Below are 12,472 nucleotides of genomic sequence, written 5' to 3'. Positions count from 1 at the left end.
TCGATAATCAATTAAGAACGTACGTCGCCAGAATGTCGCACACGAATGATATTAAAATGTCTAGGTTATAGTGAATAACACACATTAATAATCGATATAAAATGTCATGTTCGATCATCTCGCCAGGTTGTCGCCGACTCCCTAATCATATAAATATTCTCACAATGTATAGTTTTGGGGAAATAATATACAAAAATGTACATTAAACCTTGATAACGATCTGCTTAGGATCGTGTCGCCAGGATCATGTCGCGCGCAGGACGTCGCTGACTCATAATAGCCGCTATATATTTAATACACCTGCAAAATCCATTAATATAGAAAAATGTCTTATTATTGTCCCCATAGCCACCCCTGGTCTATAGTCTATAGATACTTGATTATACTTTATATAAGTTAAGAAAATGAGTTGGTGGCGATCAGGCAACATCCGTTTGTCACCTACACCGAGAATTTGTATCTACGCTTGCCGTATAGTTAAGTCATGTGCCGGCACACAAGTCATCCTCAATTTTGTCTTTTGAACTTGAATATATTATTATTATAATAGTTACTAGCTACTATATATTTAGATCTTGGTAAAATTTTAAAATCTACCTATATTTTAAGGAATAGCTAGGACCTCAGCAGTTAGAATCTGGTTGGCCTATGAATTCACCAAATTTTCTGTTTAATTATTTAACTATCTGATACTAATGATTTATAAGCACTTTATTGTATGTTTTATACTATCTCACTATTGCCACTATAAATGTTATAGTGCATTGAGCGAGTTTGTATGGCATCTTAATATGAATAGTAGGTATGTGATATATATAATGTAAATAATATTATATATAAATGTGAATATCAGACTATAAAATATTACTTATAGTTATCATAGTCAAGTGTTAAATTTTCAAGTGTATGGTATTGAATGTAGGTACCTACTAGTATTACTACAGTATAGGTGCCTAGTTATTATACATCTCTATTCCAACTATGTTGGTTGAAAATATTAAATGCTTTAAAAATCTCAAAATATACAGATTTAAAAAGTATTTGTTTACCTATATATAAATAGGTAATTATTTATAGGTATATATTACTTAAAAATTGTAATTTCAAACCGTTTTATAAAAATATACTTATACTATACTTAACTCACTTTTATAATATTTTAATTGACACCACTAATATATGCTAAAGGTCGGAAGTAATTTATATCAATTACATTTTCAACAATTTTATGAGATAATAATTGTGCGTTTTTGTCTTTGAAAATTGTATCTTGAATTGTTGTGTTTTGAATACATAAAAAAGTATGAAGTAATATAACTAGTAATTACTAAGTAAACAACAAAAAGTAAAGTATCAAGAGATAGGGTCAAAATACAATTTTGGTAATTTATTTGTGAAATCATAAAACACTTTTCTGACATTATTTTATCAAAAATTAAAACAAAACAAATACTAAAAATATACCAAATTATTATTACAAGTATTATATTAACAAAATATAATCAGTACATATAATAATATATTTCGTTAAAAAATTTCATAGGCAATTTTTTTATAGTTGTAATGCTGTTAGATACTTATATAATATGATATACCTATTGCCTTATGCCAAGTACATACAAAATTAAAATATTATTATTATTCGTTGTTTTTTTGCAAAAAGTTACCTTAAATTCTCTAATCTATTATTCTTTCATAACAACTAGATAATTTTTATTACACTTTTTTATGTATACATATTACCATATATTACTATCTATGAATTATAAAGTAATCGGATTTTTGCTTTCTAAGTTTAAACTCCCATTTAAATATTTAATTTGAAGTGTTTTTAGTTTAAGCTGGAAGACTTTAAAAGATAAAAATATAATGGTCAGATCAATAACTGACGTATTCTTTCAAAAAATATAGGTACTTGTAATAAGCTCATTAATTTATAAGCGTAGTTGTAAGATTGAAAAGCAATAAAATTGTTATATAATGTTAATCCAATATACCGCGAATTAAACGGTCAAGATAATAGGACATACCCTGGATTTATACAAGATTAACTCAAGTTTGTCTTATCTCCACATCAATAATTTATAAAAATCGAAAATTAAAAAAAAAATTAAACCAAATAAAATGGTATCTTGAAATATACTCGTAGCATTAATTTTAGAATATTGGTATGATAGGGATGGTAAGGCACATAATCACTGATTAGATGTATTGGGATGTGATAAAATGATAAAAAAAAGTAAAAAGTTGAAAGTGTAAAAAGTTAAAAAGGATAATAAAAAAATCAAAATACTAATAAACTTAAGGAAAATAAAAAGTAACTATATTATGTTGAATTAAACATATTATTTAAATATAAAAACATATATGGACTGATTAATTAGATAAATATTTAATATACTTAGATCTAATGTAATAATTTAATAACAGTACCATTACATGGCTGTATCTTTTAGTGCAAGAATGATTGTGTTTATAGTTCTGTTAGTTGTGAAGTCGATGAGTTACCATATAAAAATAAACTATTTAATGAGAAACATACAACTTTTATAATCATAAATTGTTATGAAACTTGTTAAATAATGATTTGCATGTACTTGAAAATGAATTAAGAAGGGAAATTATTATTATATGTTATGGATGATTCAATTTAGACCTCTATAATATTCCGTTTGAATAAACATTTGTCTTTCAAAACTGAATAAATATTATTTTATACTCGTGCTATAATTTCCTTTGAGTATGTTCGTATAATATTGAAAAACAGTTTATCTTATCTGTCAAAAGTATTTGTCTCGTATATCTTTTATTTTTGGTGAACAAAACTGTATTATTGTTATACTATTATTATATAATTTACATCATATTTCATTTTATTATATTTATTATCTTGCTTATGAGCTTATAAAAAAACAGATGATTTAATTATCATGACTATTTAGCATATAGTATTTTCATCATATATCTTAACATTAAATAATATTTATGTTTAAGTGTTAATTATTGCTACTTATTGTTTATGACTATTTTTAAAACTCAGTTCTTATTTAAATTTAACTTTTTATTTCATACACAATATTCAATAATGTTTCATAATACTTAGTCTTAAAATACATACAAATAAAAACAAAAACAATTTATTGATTTAATTATGATTATATACTCTATTGTTCCGTTTCCACTTGGTAGAATTGTGTTTTTTTCAATAGCTCAGATGTATAAATAGCAGCCTAAAACAGTTATAAAGTTATATTAAAACACTTAATATAAAGAGTTAATGTACAATGTGAGAAATTAGAACAAACATCTAATTACTACTGCTTTCGCGATTATAATATTTTAAATAAAATTATTGCCAGTAGATTATACATTTATTTGAATTAAATAAGAATATTTATAAAGTACAATAAAAATAATATAAATATAAACAACATTTAAATTGTAATTTGTTTAGTTTTATAATTAAATTTCTTTTTATTATTACTCATTAATTGGAATATTCAAGTGAATATTATATATTATTAGCATAGTTTGTTTTCAATTTTAAAGTTATTTAGGTTAAATAAAAAGTTTCCTATAGTTCCTTTATACTTTTTTCTTTAAAATTGATCAAAATTAAACAATAAATACAGGATAACAAAATTATTTCAGTTTGTAAAGTATAAATATTAAATAACAAAATATAAAATCATATCTTAACTTTATAGAAAACCTATTATATGTTAATATTTTTTAGTTATTTACATTTTTTTTTAAATTAACTATATAGGATTTTGCTTTAAATAATTTATTAATAATTTTAACTAAGTAAATATATAATTTCTTATTTTTGATTTAAGAAATTATTAAGGTACATTTTAAATATAAATAAATAATAATCTTGATTTATATGTACCTGAACAACATTGGGGCATGGATCATTTTTTAAAAATTCAATATCGTTGGTAAGGGTTTGGTGCCAAATTTCTGAAAGACAATTAGGATTTAGTCTAGTCATATGCAATAAAAGAACACATGTTCTTTCTCTTATAGATGGGTCTTCATTATTTCTAAGCAATTTATGTAGCTCAACATTTGAAATCCTACCTGAAAGGCAGTTATTATGATATTATATTAAAATATAACAATACTTTTAAATAAATATATAAAAACAATTACTGTACCTTCTAAATGTTTGCCAATAACTATATCTTGTACTAAACTAATATTGCATGGTAAATATAATAAAGTTAATATTAATACGGCAAGTGTATTAGTAACCAAATTTGTATTACCGTGACTCAACGACAAACATTTTTGTAATAGTGGTAGAATTTTCAAAAAATAGATACTCTCAGTAAATTGCTTAAGACATTCAATAGGTTTATCTAAGCATAGTCCTTCTACTAATAGAAGCACCGATCCTAAACTATCTAATTCTTGAATGCCGATATTGTCTGGTGGTACAGGTGATACACAATTACGAGCAGTAGATTTGAAAGCATTAGAAAATGCTTGCATTAAACACGGTATGACTTTAGTTTCAATATAAATCTACAACAAAAATGTAACATAAATTATACAAAAATAAATAAAATGTAATAATTATATATACTTGAGTAATTAAGTCTTTCTCAGTTTGTTGAACATTCGGAGTAACAAAAGGTATTGCCAAAACAGTAACAACATAGTGTAATAATTTGGAAGGCATGGTACCACTTTTTAAAGGAGACAATATTACTAGAATAAAACTTTTTTGAGTCATAGATGTTATATTACCAGAAACAACCTTGAAAAAAAATTATATTGAATTAGCTGTTATATACCGATTACAAAATAAAATGAATACAAATATACAATATGATATAAAAAATTAATATTATGATATAATATTTTATTTAGTTTAGTTCTCTTCACAAATTTAATAAAATTAATGGTATTAACCTAACAATTTATAGTAATTTAATTAAACCAAAAATTAATTTGATAAAAATGTATGATTTGTTACAATGTTTTATGAAAAATGAACAAGTATAAACACTGTTAAGTGAGTAGTTACATAGAAAACAATTTAAAATATTTCTGAGAAACTATACTGATGTAGTTGTTACTTGTACAATATTTTAAAGGGTGAGAGGGAAAATTTAGTAGCATGACATAAAAATTGTTATAATCTTTTTATCAAAGACAGTCCAAAGCCAAGTATATTTTAGATTTTATACTTGTTATATTTTAAAACTATAATAATAATTTATTATAATATATACTATTAATAATTACTATAAAAATATTTATGTATTAAAAGAAATCATCAAAGTTCTTTATCACCCCTTAAAACCAAAATAAGTTTATTCATATTTTATCTTTCAATTTTCTTGGGCAGAAGTTGAATCTATGAAACTTAACTTAAAACTTTGCTTTTACAATTTAATTGTAACAACTCCATTTGAATCCATTGAGTGATTTTCAAGAGTAGTAACACAAAAAGCATTTTTTATTTATAAGTAGAATAGATATAAAATAATAATAAAAATTTTACTTCAGAAGCACTTTGCTTTAGAAATACTATCCATTCTTCACTCATAAAATCATTAGATTTTGTATCATTAGTTGAAGAGTTAGTTTTATCACAATCCACATCTAACTCTTGACAAGTTTCAGAACACCAACCAGACTGACTTGAACGCAAGTCTTCTTCAGTTCTATATATATATAAAAAAAATAGGATTGTTAATCTTAAAATATTAATAATATTTTAATAATAAATACGTTTCTTCTATAGAAGTAAAATCATGACTAGTAGAACAAGCCGAGTGTTCTTTATCTTCTTCTTCTTCTTCATCTTCTTCTTCTTCTTCATTTTCTTCTTCATCTTCTTCTTCATCTTCCTCATCTTCTGCTTCCTCATTTATTTTCATTGATTTTAAGGGTGACACAATATCATCAAATTCTGTTAAGATATCAACTTCCTCATTTTGTTCCATATCCATTATATATACTTTGTTTTTTAAAAATTCATGTTCTAATAAGCCAGGCCACGTTAACCTTTGTAATGGATTTTTTTGCAACAGTTGTTCTAAAAAGTTCTGACAAACAGCTGACACAGTATTTGGCCAAATTATTGGTTGATCTTTCATCATTTGAACTAAATGCATTAAACACTTTGTATCAAATGGAGGTTTTCCACAGAGTAAATGATATGCTATACATCCCAATGACCTAAATTAATAATTGATATAAATGTAACAGTATTTTATTTAAAATAAATCATTGATTTATACCATAAATCTGCATTATGATTGTATATTGGAGGTATAACAGGAGAATTTATCACTTCAGGAGCCATATAAAGAGGGGTTCCTTTGAGTGATGCTTGAGTTAATACTTGAGTACCAGTTAACATAAACCTGGCTAAACCAAAATCACATAATTTTGCAACATCATTGTTGTCTAATAAAATATTTGGTGGTTTTAAATCCCTAAATATTAAAATTATAATTTATTTATTAAAGAGCATTGTGTTAAAAAAAAAAAAAAAAAAAGATTAATAATTTAGGTACCTGTGTAAAATATTTTTCTTGTGTAAATAATGTAAAGCAGATACGAGATGACATATAATTCCCTGTGTTCTTTCTTCACTCAATATACCTTCAGTTTCTATGATTTCTTTAAGGGATCTAGGCACAAACTCCATGACCAAAGCAATCTATCATTAAGAAAATAGCCAAAATATTAACACTATTAAAACTGGTTAGATATTTAATTGATGATAGGAAGCTTACTCCAGCTATCAACATTTTTTCTGGTTATTATTTGGGCATTATAGTAAATGTATTATGTGAGCATGAGACAAATAAAGGTTTCATCTTAAACAAATACTATTGGGTAAGTTGAAGGCAAGACATATTGTTAGTTATTTATGTTATCACTTATAATCGTACAACTTCTGTTTTGTTTAGAAGAACAGTGGCACACAGAAAATTTTTAAAAAAATATACACTTAATAAAAATATTCTCACTCAACTACCCACCTTATATAAATAAAAAATAAATTAGAAGCTGTGGTTCAAAATTATGCTTGCAAAAAATATACTTATTTAAAAATACACTTTAAATAGAATATTGCAGAGCAGCTTAGTGTATCAATAATTACATTTTTAAAAAAATTAGTAAATTATTATAGTTTATATATATATGCTTCCCCATGACAACATTAATTTACATCCACCACTTTGAGATAATGTGCAGTTGCAGTACTTAGTTTTATGTCAAAGCGCTACTGGTAGAGAGTTAAGTAAACAAATAAAACTAATATCTCACCCCATTTTCATTTCCAAATGATTCGATCATTTTAACAATGTTTGGATGGTGTAATTTTTGTTGAATTTCAACTTCTTGTTGTAATGTTTTTAATTTGTCAAGCTAAGTCAATGGACACATTAAAAAAAATATTAAAAAACAAATAAATGAACAAACTAAGCACATAACTAAAGTAACTATACCTTGAAAATAAATTTGAAGGCAACTATTGTGTTTGTTTTTGTATGCAAAGCTTTGAAAACTTTTCCAAATGAGCCTTCACCTATCTTATCGCTTAATTGATAGTTATGACAATGAGCCCAATACGCGAGTCGCTCGTCAGCCATCATCATTGGATACTGTATTTCATTTGCTGTATAAATAGAAGACTCTCGTCGCCAAAGATTACCATTCATATTGATTGATAACCAAGAGCTTAATTCAGTCATAAATCATTAGGTTTAACATTATAAATCTTTACTTTAGACAACCCCTATACAATGTACAGAAGACCCACTCCATTTTATTTTTTTTTGAGCGGGTGTTAAATTAATTATTATCATTATATATTTATATATATATAAATATAAATTTAAATAAAATTGAAAAGAAAAACTAAAAACTAATAAATAATAATAAAAATTGATAATTCAAAGTAAAAATAAAAAACTAAAAAAACTTATAAAATACTATTCGTTACAAAATCGAAAATGATATATCAGTAATATCTAATATCATTCATCGCGTTATCATTAAATTATCATTTACGGATTATACTTTGTTTTGTTAATGTTGTTCAGGACGTTCAGGTTGGCCGTTAAAACTTAAAAGCATAAAACATTTATTACATTTTATTTAGATTTTCAAAGTCAATATTATCGAATTTTGAACTAAATACCGATCCCAGTTGACCCATTTACAAATTGTATGCACATAACCAAGAAAACAATACATTTAAAAAAATTAATTTTAGAGTAGCATTTAAAGACTAAAGTACCTTGTCTTATAGTGTCCATATGTGTTAACGAGTAAACAATATAAAATTTTTGGTTTTGTTGGCCACACTGTTTAACATTCGTCTTGTTTATGCAATTTATTAATTTGGGTCTATCAAAATATAATAATATTAATAATATTATATAACAACTATAACAACCATTTAGTATTTACTGTTTACTGCTTTATTAAATGGTTTTTTTCCTAAAAATATTTTTTTGTTTCTAATCTGATTTTTTAGAAACAGAGTTACAGTTTTTTTTTTTACGCGATTTCGACTCCCGCAAGCATTGTTGTCCATTTTTGTTCACATGGTCAATAATTGTAAACTTGAGGAGTCTTAATTCAGTGTTTCAATACAACAGGACGGTATTATTCGGTTTCAAAAACGCAGATATAACAATATGAAATTCATAAAAGGAAAGAGACCTCAAAATGCCCAGGATCGTGGAGGGTAAATTAAATTTATTTATTTACTGTTCTAAGTGAATTCCAAAACTTATATTACATGATGATGAATAGTTTAAAATAAATATGCATAGTTTGTAAAACAAAATTTTCTGAAATTCCTAATTGATAGTTTATTTGTTTAATTATGTTCCAGACGTTTTAGAGTTCAGCAATCTGGTCCTCATAATCGTTTACGTGTAGCAGCAGCCAACAAAGCAGCCAAGGTGAAACGTTTAAGAGCTATTGAAAAACAGTCTGCCAATGGCAAACGATACAATAAAAATAAGATGTCAAAGAATAATGCTAGAGTAGTAATGGATGTAGTTGATGCTCGTGTTAAACTTTTGCAAAAGGCTTTAGAAAAACCAACTGTGTTAGTAGATGCTAGACAAAAGTTAACAAAACAAAAAGATGCTCGTGAAAAAATTCAGGAACGTCGTTTACATTCAACATCATATAATGTAAGTAATTGTTAATGACCAACTTTTATCATTGAAAAAAGTTGTAGTAAAATACAAAAATTACTGTTATTGAATAATTTAAGACTATAATAATTAATCAATATTCAATACTCGATTATTATCATTTGTGTTAAAATTTATAAAATTTATAATTTATTTTCAACACTTGTTTTTTTTTTTTTTTAATTTTTGTTATTGCTTGTTTTTACTAGTTTCTTTTATACCTCTTTATATTTTTTGTTTTTGGATAATGCATTTCTGGTTATGTTTATTTTGTTAGTAGGTTTGATGTATTTAATTGTTGTTAGATATTCAGACTAATTGAGTAACTACCATATTTTAAAGTTAGAAAGTGGGTTTTTTTAAAACTAATGTTAATAATACTCAAGAAGGACATGTATGGTATTTTTGAATTACCTATAATGGTTTAGTTGGACTTTATGCTTGAATTTTTTTTTTTTTGGTCTGTTTAGAATCAACTTTAGATTGATGTAAATCCTTTGTTTTGGACTATGCTTGAGCTTAAGTAGAGAACCGAATCAATATTAGTTATTAAAATATATATAATCAAACAGATTTTGTACTATAGAAAGGACATGTTCTATTTAAATTATGTATACTTACCCATAAATAATTTATCCTATTAGTGTTAAAATTGATTGCTGTTAGGTGTTCAATTTATTAACTACTATATTGAATATATTTTATGATTTATCAATTACTAGGTACTTATAAATTGCTGCTTAACATTTAATAGACAACGCTTAATTTTATGTGACTAGTTCTAAATTTTATTAAAAACTAACATTTTCATTGTTTTTCATATTAGCCAACGCAAAATATGGGTACCTCAAGAGGCCATTCCAATAACTTGGGTCGTGTAAAAATTGATAGCCGTGGTATTCTTACTGTCAAGTCTATTTTGAATGAAAGATCACTTTCATTTCATTCTGGTTACAGAAGACCTGAAAACAGACTGCCTTCTGTAAATAAAAGAAATTTTGATGGCGTAGAAAAAAGACGCAGTAGTAACACTTTCAATTCAGAGCTTAATACATTTAGAAGTAATATTTTTATAGTTTTATACTGTTTCTTTCCTTGTTAACGAGTATGTATTTAATTATTTTAGGTGACAGACCTATTGAAGACATTAGACCAGTAAGACGGGATGTGAGAATACCAAGACATCCAATACCAAACACACAATCTATAAGACGACCACCAGAGCGTCCTACAAGACCAATGCGAGTTAATGATAAACCATATAATAGACCTATGGCAATGGATTATGAGGATTCAATGGAATGGGAAGATACAAATAGATACTCTCCTACACCAGTAAATAAGAAATATATTAAACTTAAATTTAAAATGCAACTAAATGCATTTTTAAATTTACTATAGGTGATGAGACGAAATGTCGGGAACTCAATGTTCAATCATGATGGATATCAAGATGATTTATCAGATAGAAGTTCAAGGTAAAATAAATAAATATATTATTTATAACTAAAATATTAATTTAAAAATATGATCCTTAAATAAAAATGGAATACAATGATGGGAATATTTTTTCAATACTTTGGAATTATTCGAAATAATCTCAGAACTTTAGATATGAACTATTTTTCAGTTTATCAGACTATTTTACAAATCGGTTATGTAAAACTGATCAAATATATGTTATATAGTAAAATATTTTTCTAATACTTATTACTATATAGAATAAAAATACTTAAATTTTATTCAAAAAATAATTATGTTTATATATTATTGCTATTATAAAATATGAAGTTGGATTGTTTATATGGATTTTGTTATAATTGAAATGGGAGACCTGGGCACCTAGCTAAAAGAGTGGGTGGTATTAGTAATAGTATTAGTCAGTGTCGCTTAGTTATATAATGTTCTTGATGTTTTATTTTGTCTAATATAACAATAATTTATTTTTTTCAATCTATTAAGTAAATAAATGAGTGTTACAGCATTATTGTATTTATTAAGAATACACTTTGTGATATGACCTCACTTAAATAATTTAGGAGAGTATAAAATAACTAGATAACTTTTAAGCTATATTAAAAATACCGAAATTGATTTTATGAACAGCTAGTGTCTTGTAAATTTTAATGGTTTTTTTTAGTTTCTCTTAAAAATTTCTCCTAAATTTTACTAATTTTATTAACTTATTAATATTATTTATATGTATTTTTGTTATAGGAATCATAGAGGGTTGAGTGAAACATTACGTTCAAGATTGGATTCACATCAAGTAACCTCAGCTAAACGTTCACGACCTATGGGCCATAAAATTATTATTTCTAACTTAGAACCATCTGTAACATGTGAAGATATAAGAGTATGTACTCATGTTTAACATATTATTTTTAGTATTTAATAAAATAAATGAATAAGCTGATTAGAATTTTTTTGGTAGTATTTAATAATTTATTGCCAATTATTTTTGTAACAAATCTAAGATTAATCTATTTACTGTTTGTTTTATTAATTTGATTATCTATATTTTTATTTAGGAACTTTTTGCAGACATAGGGGATTTATTAGAGTCTAAAGTGATTCGACCAGGTGTTGCTGAAGTGATTTACAGTCGTCGAGCTGATGCTATTCAAGCAGTAGATGTATATCACAACCGACAGTTGGATGGGAGGCCTATGAAATGTGACATGGTGAGGAATGCTGGTTCTAACACTGGGCCAGTATCTGTATCTGGGTAAATAATCAATATTAAAAAAATAATTTATTTTATTATTACATTAAGGGGTTTATGTCACACTATTGGTCATTATTTGAAAAAAAAAACATTGACATTAAATTATATATATTTTTTTTTTTTTTAGAACAAGTCGTAGAATGCCTACACGTGGTGCTGATTTGTATAAACCATCAGCATATGTCACTTATGATATAGATGCTGTACATACTGCATTGTTTAATAAATAAATATTTGTTTATACTAGTATTAATGTATGCAATTTTACTAGATTCATGTACTATATTTTTTTATCAGCAATTTATGATTTGGTTTTTATTATTGACATTTCACTAAAATGCATATATCTATTTTCAAATTATGTAAATTTTAAATAAAATATTTAATACTCTTAACCTTGGTAAAAAAATGTTTAAATAAATTGTTTTGGAAATAATAAATACTTTCTTATTGGCCATTTAAGTAAAGAAAACTATTTATTGATTATTTAACAGTTGATTTGAGATAATCAAGATTTAATAAAGAAATAAATTTATTATTTTTGTTTTGAAATGAT

The 12,472-nt window shown here is 25.2% G+C and overlaps 2 protein-coding genes across 3 annotated transcripts; one reads left to right on the top strand and one right to left on the bottom strand.

Annotated features, from left to right (window-relative positions):
- Window positions 1-3,089: 3,089 nt before the first annotated feature.
- LOC112593583 (serine/threonine-protein kinase fused) lies at window positions 3,090-7,870 on the bottom strand. The gene is made up of 10 exons (XM_025338053.1): window positions 7,482-7,870; window positions 7,300-7,401; window positions 6,540-6,685; window positions 6,261-6,458; window positions 5,749-6,198; window positions 5,519-5,681; window positions 4,595-4,768; window positions 4,164-4,533; window positions 3,896-4,086; window positions 3,090-3,230 (listed from the first exon to the last, which is right to left on the bottom strand). Exons 1-10 carry the CDS (start codon window positions 7,725-7,727, stop codon window positions 3,165-3,167), a joined length of 2,106 nt encoding a protein of 701 aa, XP_025193838.1. The 5' UTR covers window positions 7,728-7,870; the 3' UTR covers window positions 3,090-3,164.
- Window positions 7,871-8,469: 599 nt separating this feature from the next.
- On the top strand, window positions 8,470-12,186 carry LOC112593581. Of its 2 annotated transcripts, none has more exons than XM_025338052.1 (8): window positions 8,470-8,728; window positions 8,879-9,185; window positions 10,015-10,249; window positions 10,315-10,523; window positions 10,590-10,666; window positions 11,406-11,544; window positions 11,720-11,872; window positions 12,044-12,152. In XM_025338052.1, the coding sequence occupies exons 1-8, from the start codon at window positions 8,679-8,681 to the stop codon at window positions 12,053-12,055; spliced, it is 1,182 nt and encodes a 393-aa protein (XP_025193837.1). In that variant the 5' UTR covers window positions 8,470-8,678; the 3' UTR covers window positions 12,056-12,152. The 2 variants fall into 2 exon arrangements, with proteins under 2 accessions (XP_025193837.1, XP_025193836.1); XM_025338051.1 differs by having other exon boundaries at window positions 8,679-8,728; window positions 11,720-11,916; window positions 12,044-12,186.
- Window positions 12,187-12,472: the final 286 nt, after the last annotated feature.

The sequence above is a fragment of the Melanaphis sacchari genome, unplaced genomic scaffold (genome assembly GCF_002803265.2).
Source record: "Melanaphis sacchari strain LSU unplaced genomic scaffold, SCAv2.0 Contig20_pilon_pilon, whole genome shotgun sequence".
Taxonomy (NCBI): domain Eukaryota; kingdom Metazoa; phylum Arthropoda; class Insecta; order Hemiptera; family Aphididae; genus Melanaphis; species Melanaphis sacchari.
Note: the sequence above shows the minus strand (reverse complement) of the source record. Positions and strands in the feature narration are given on the sequence as shown.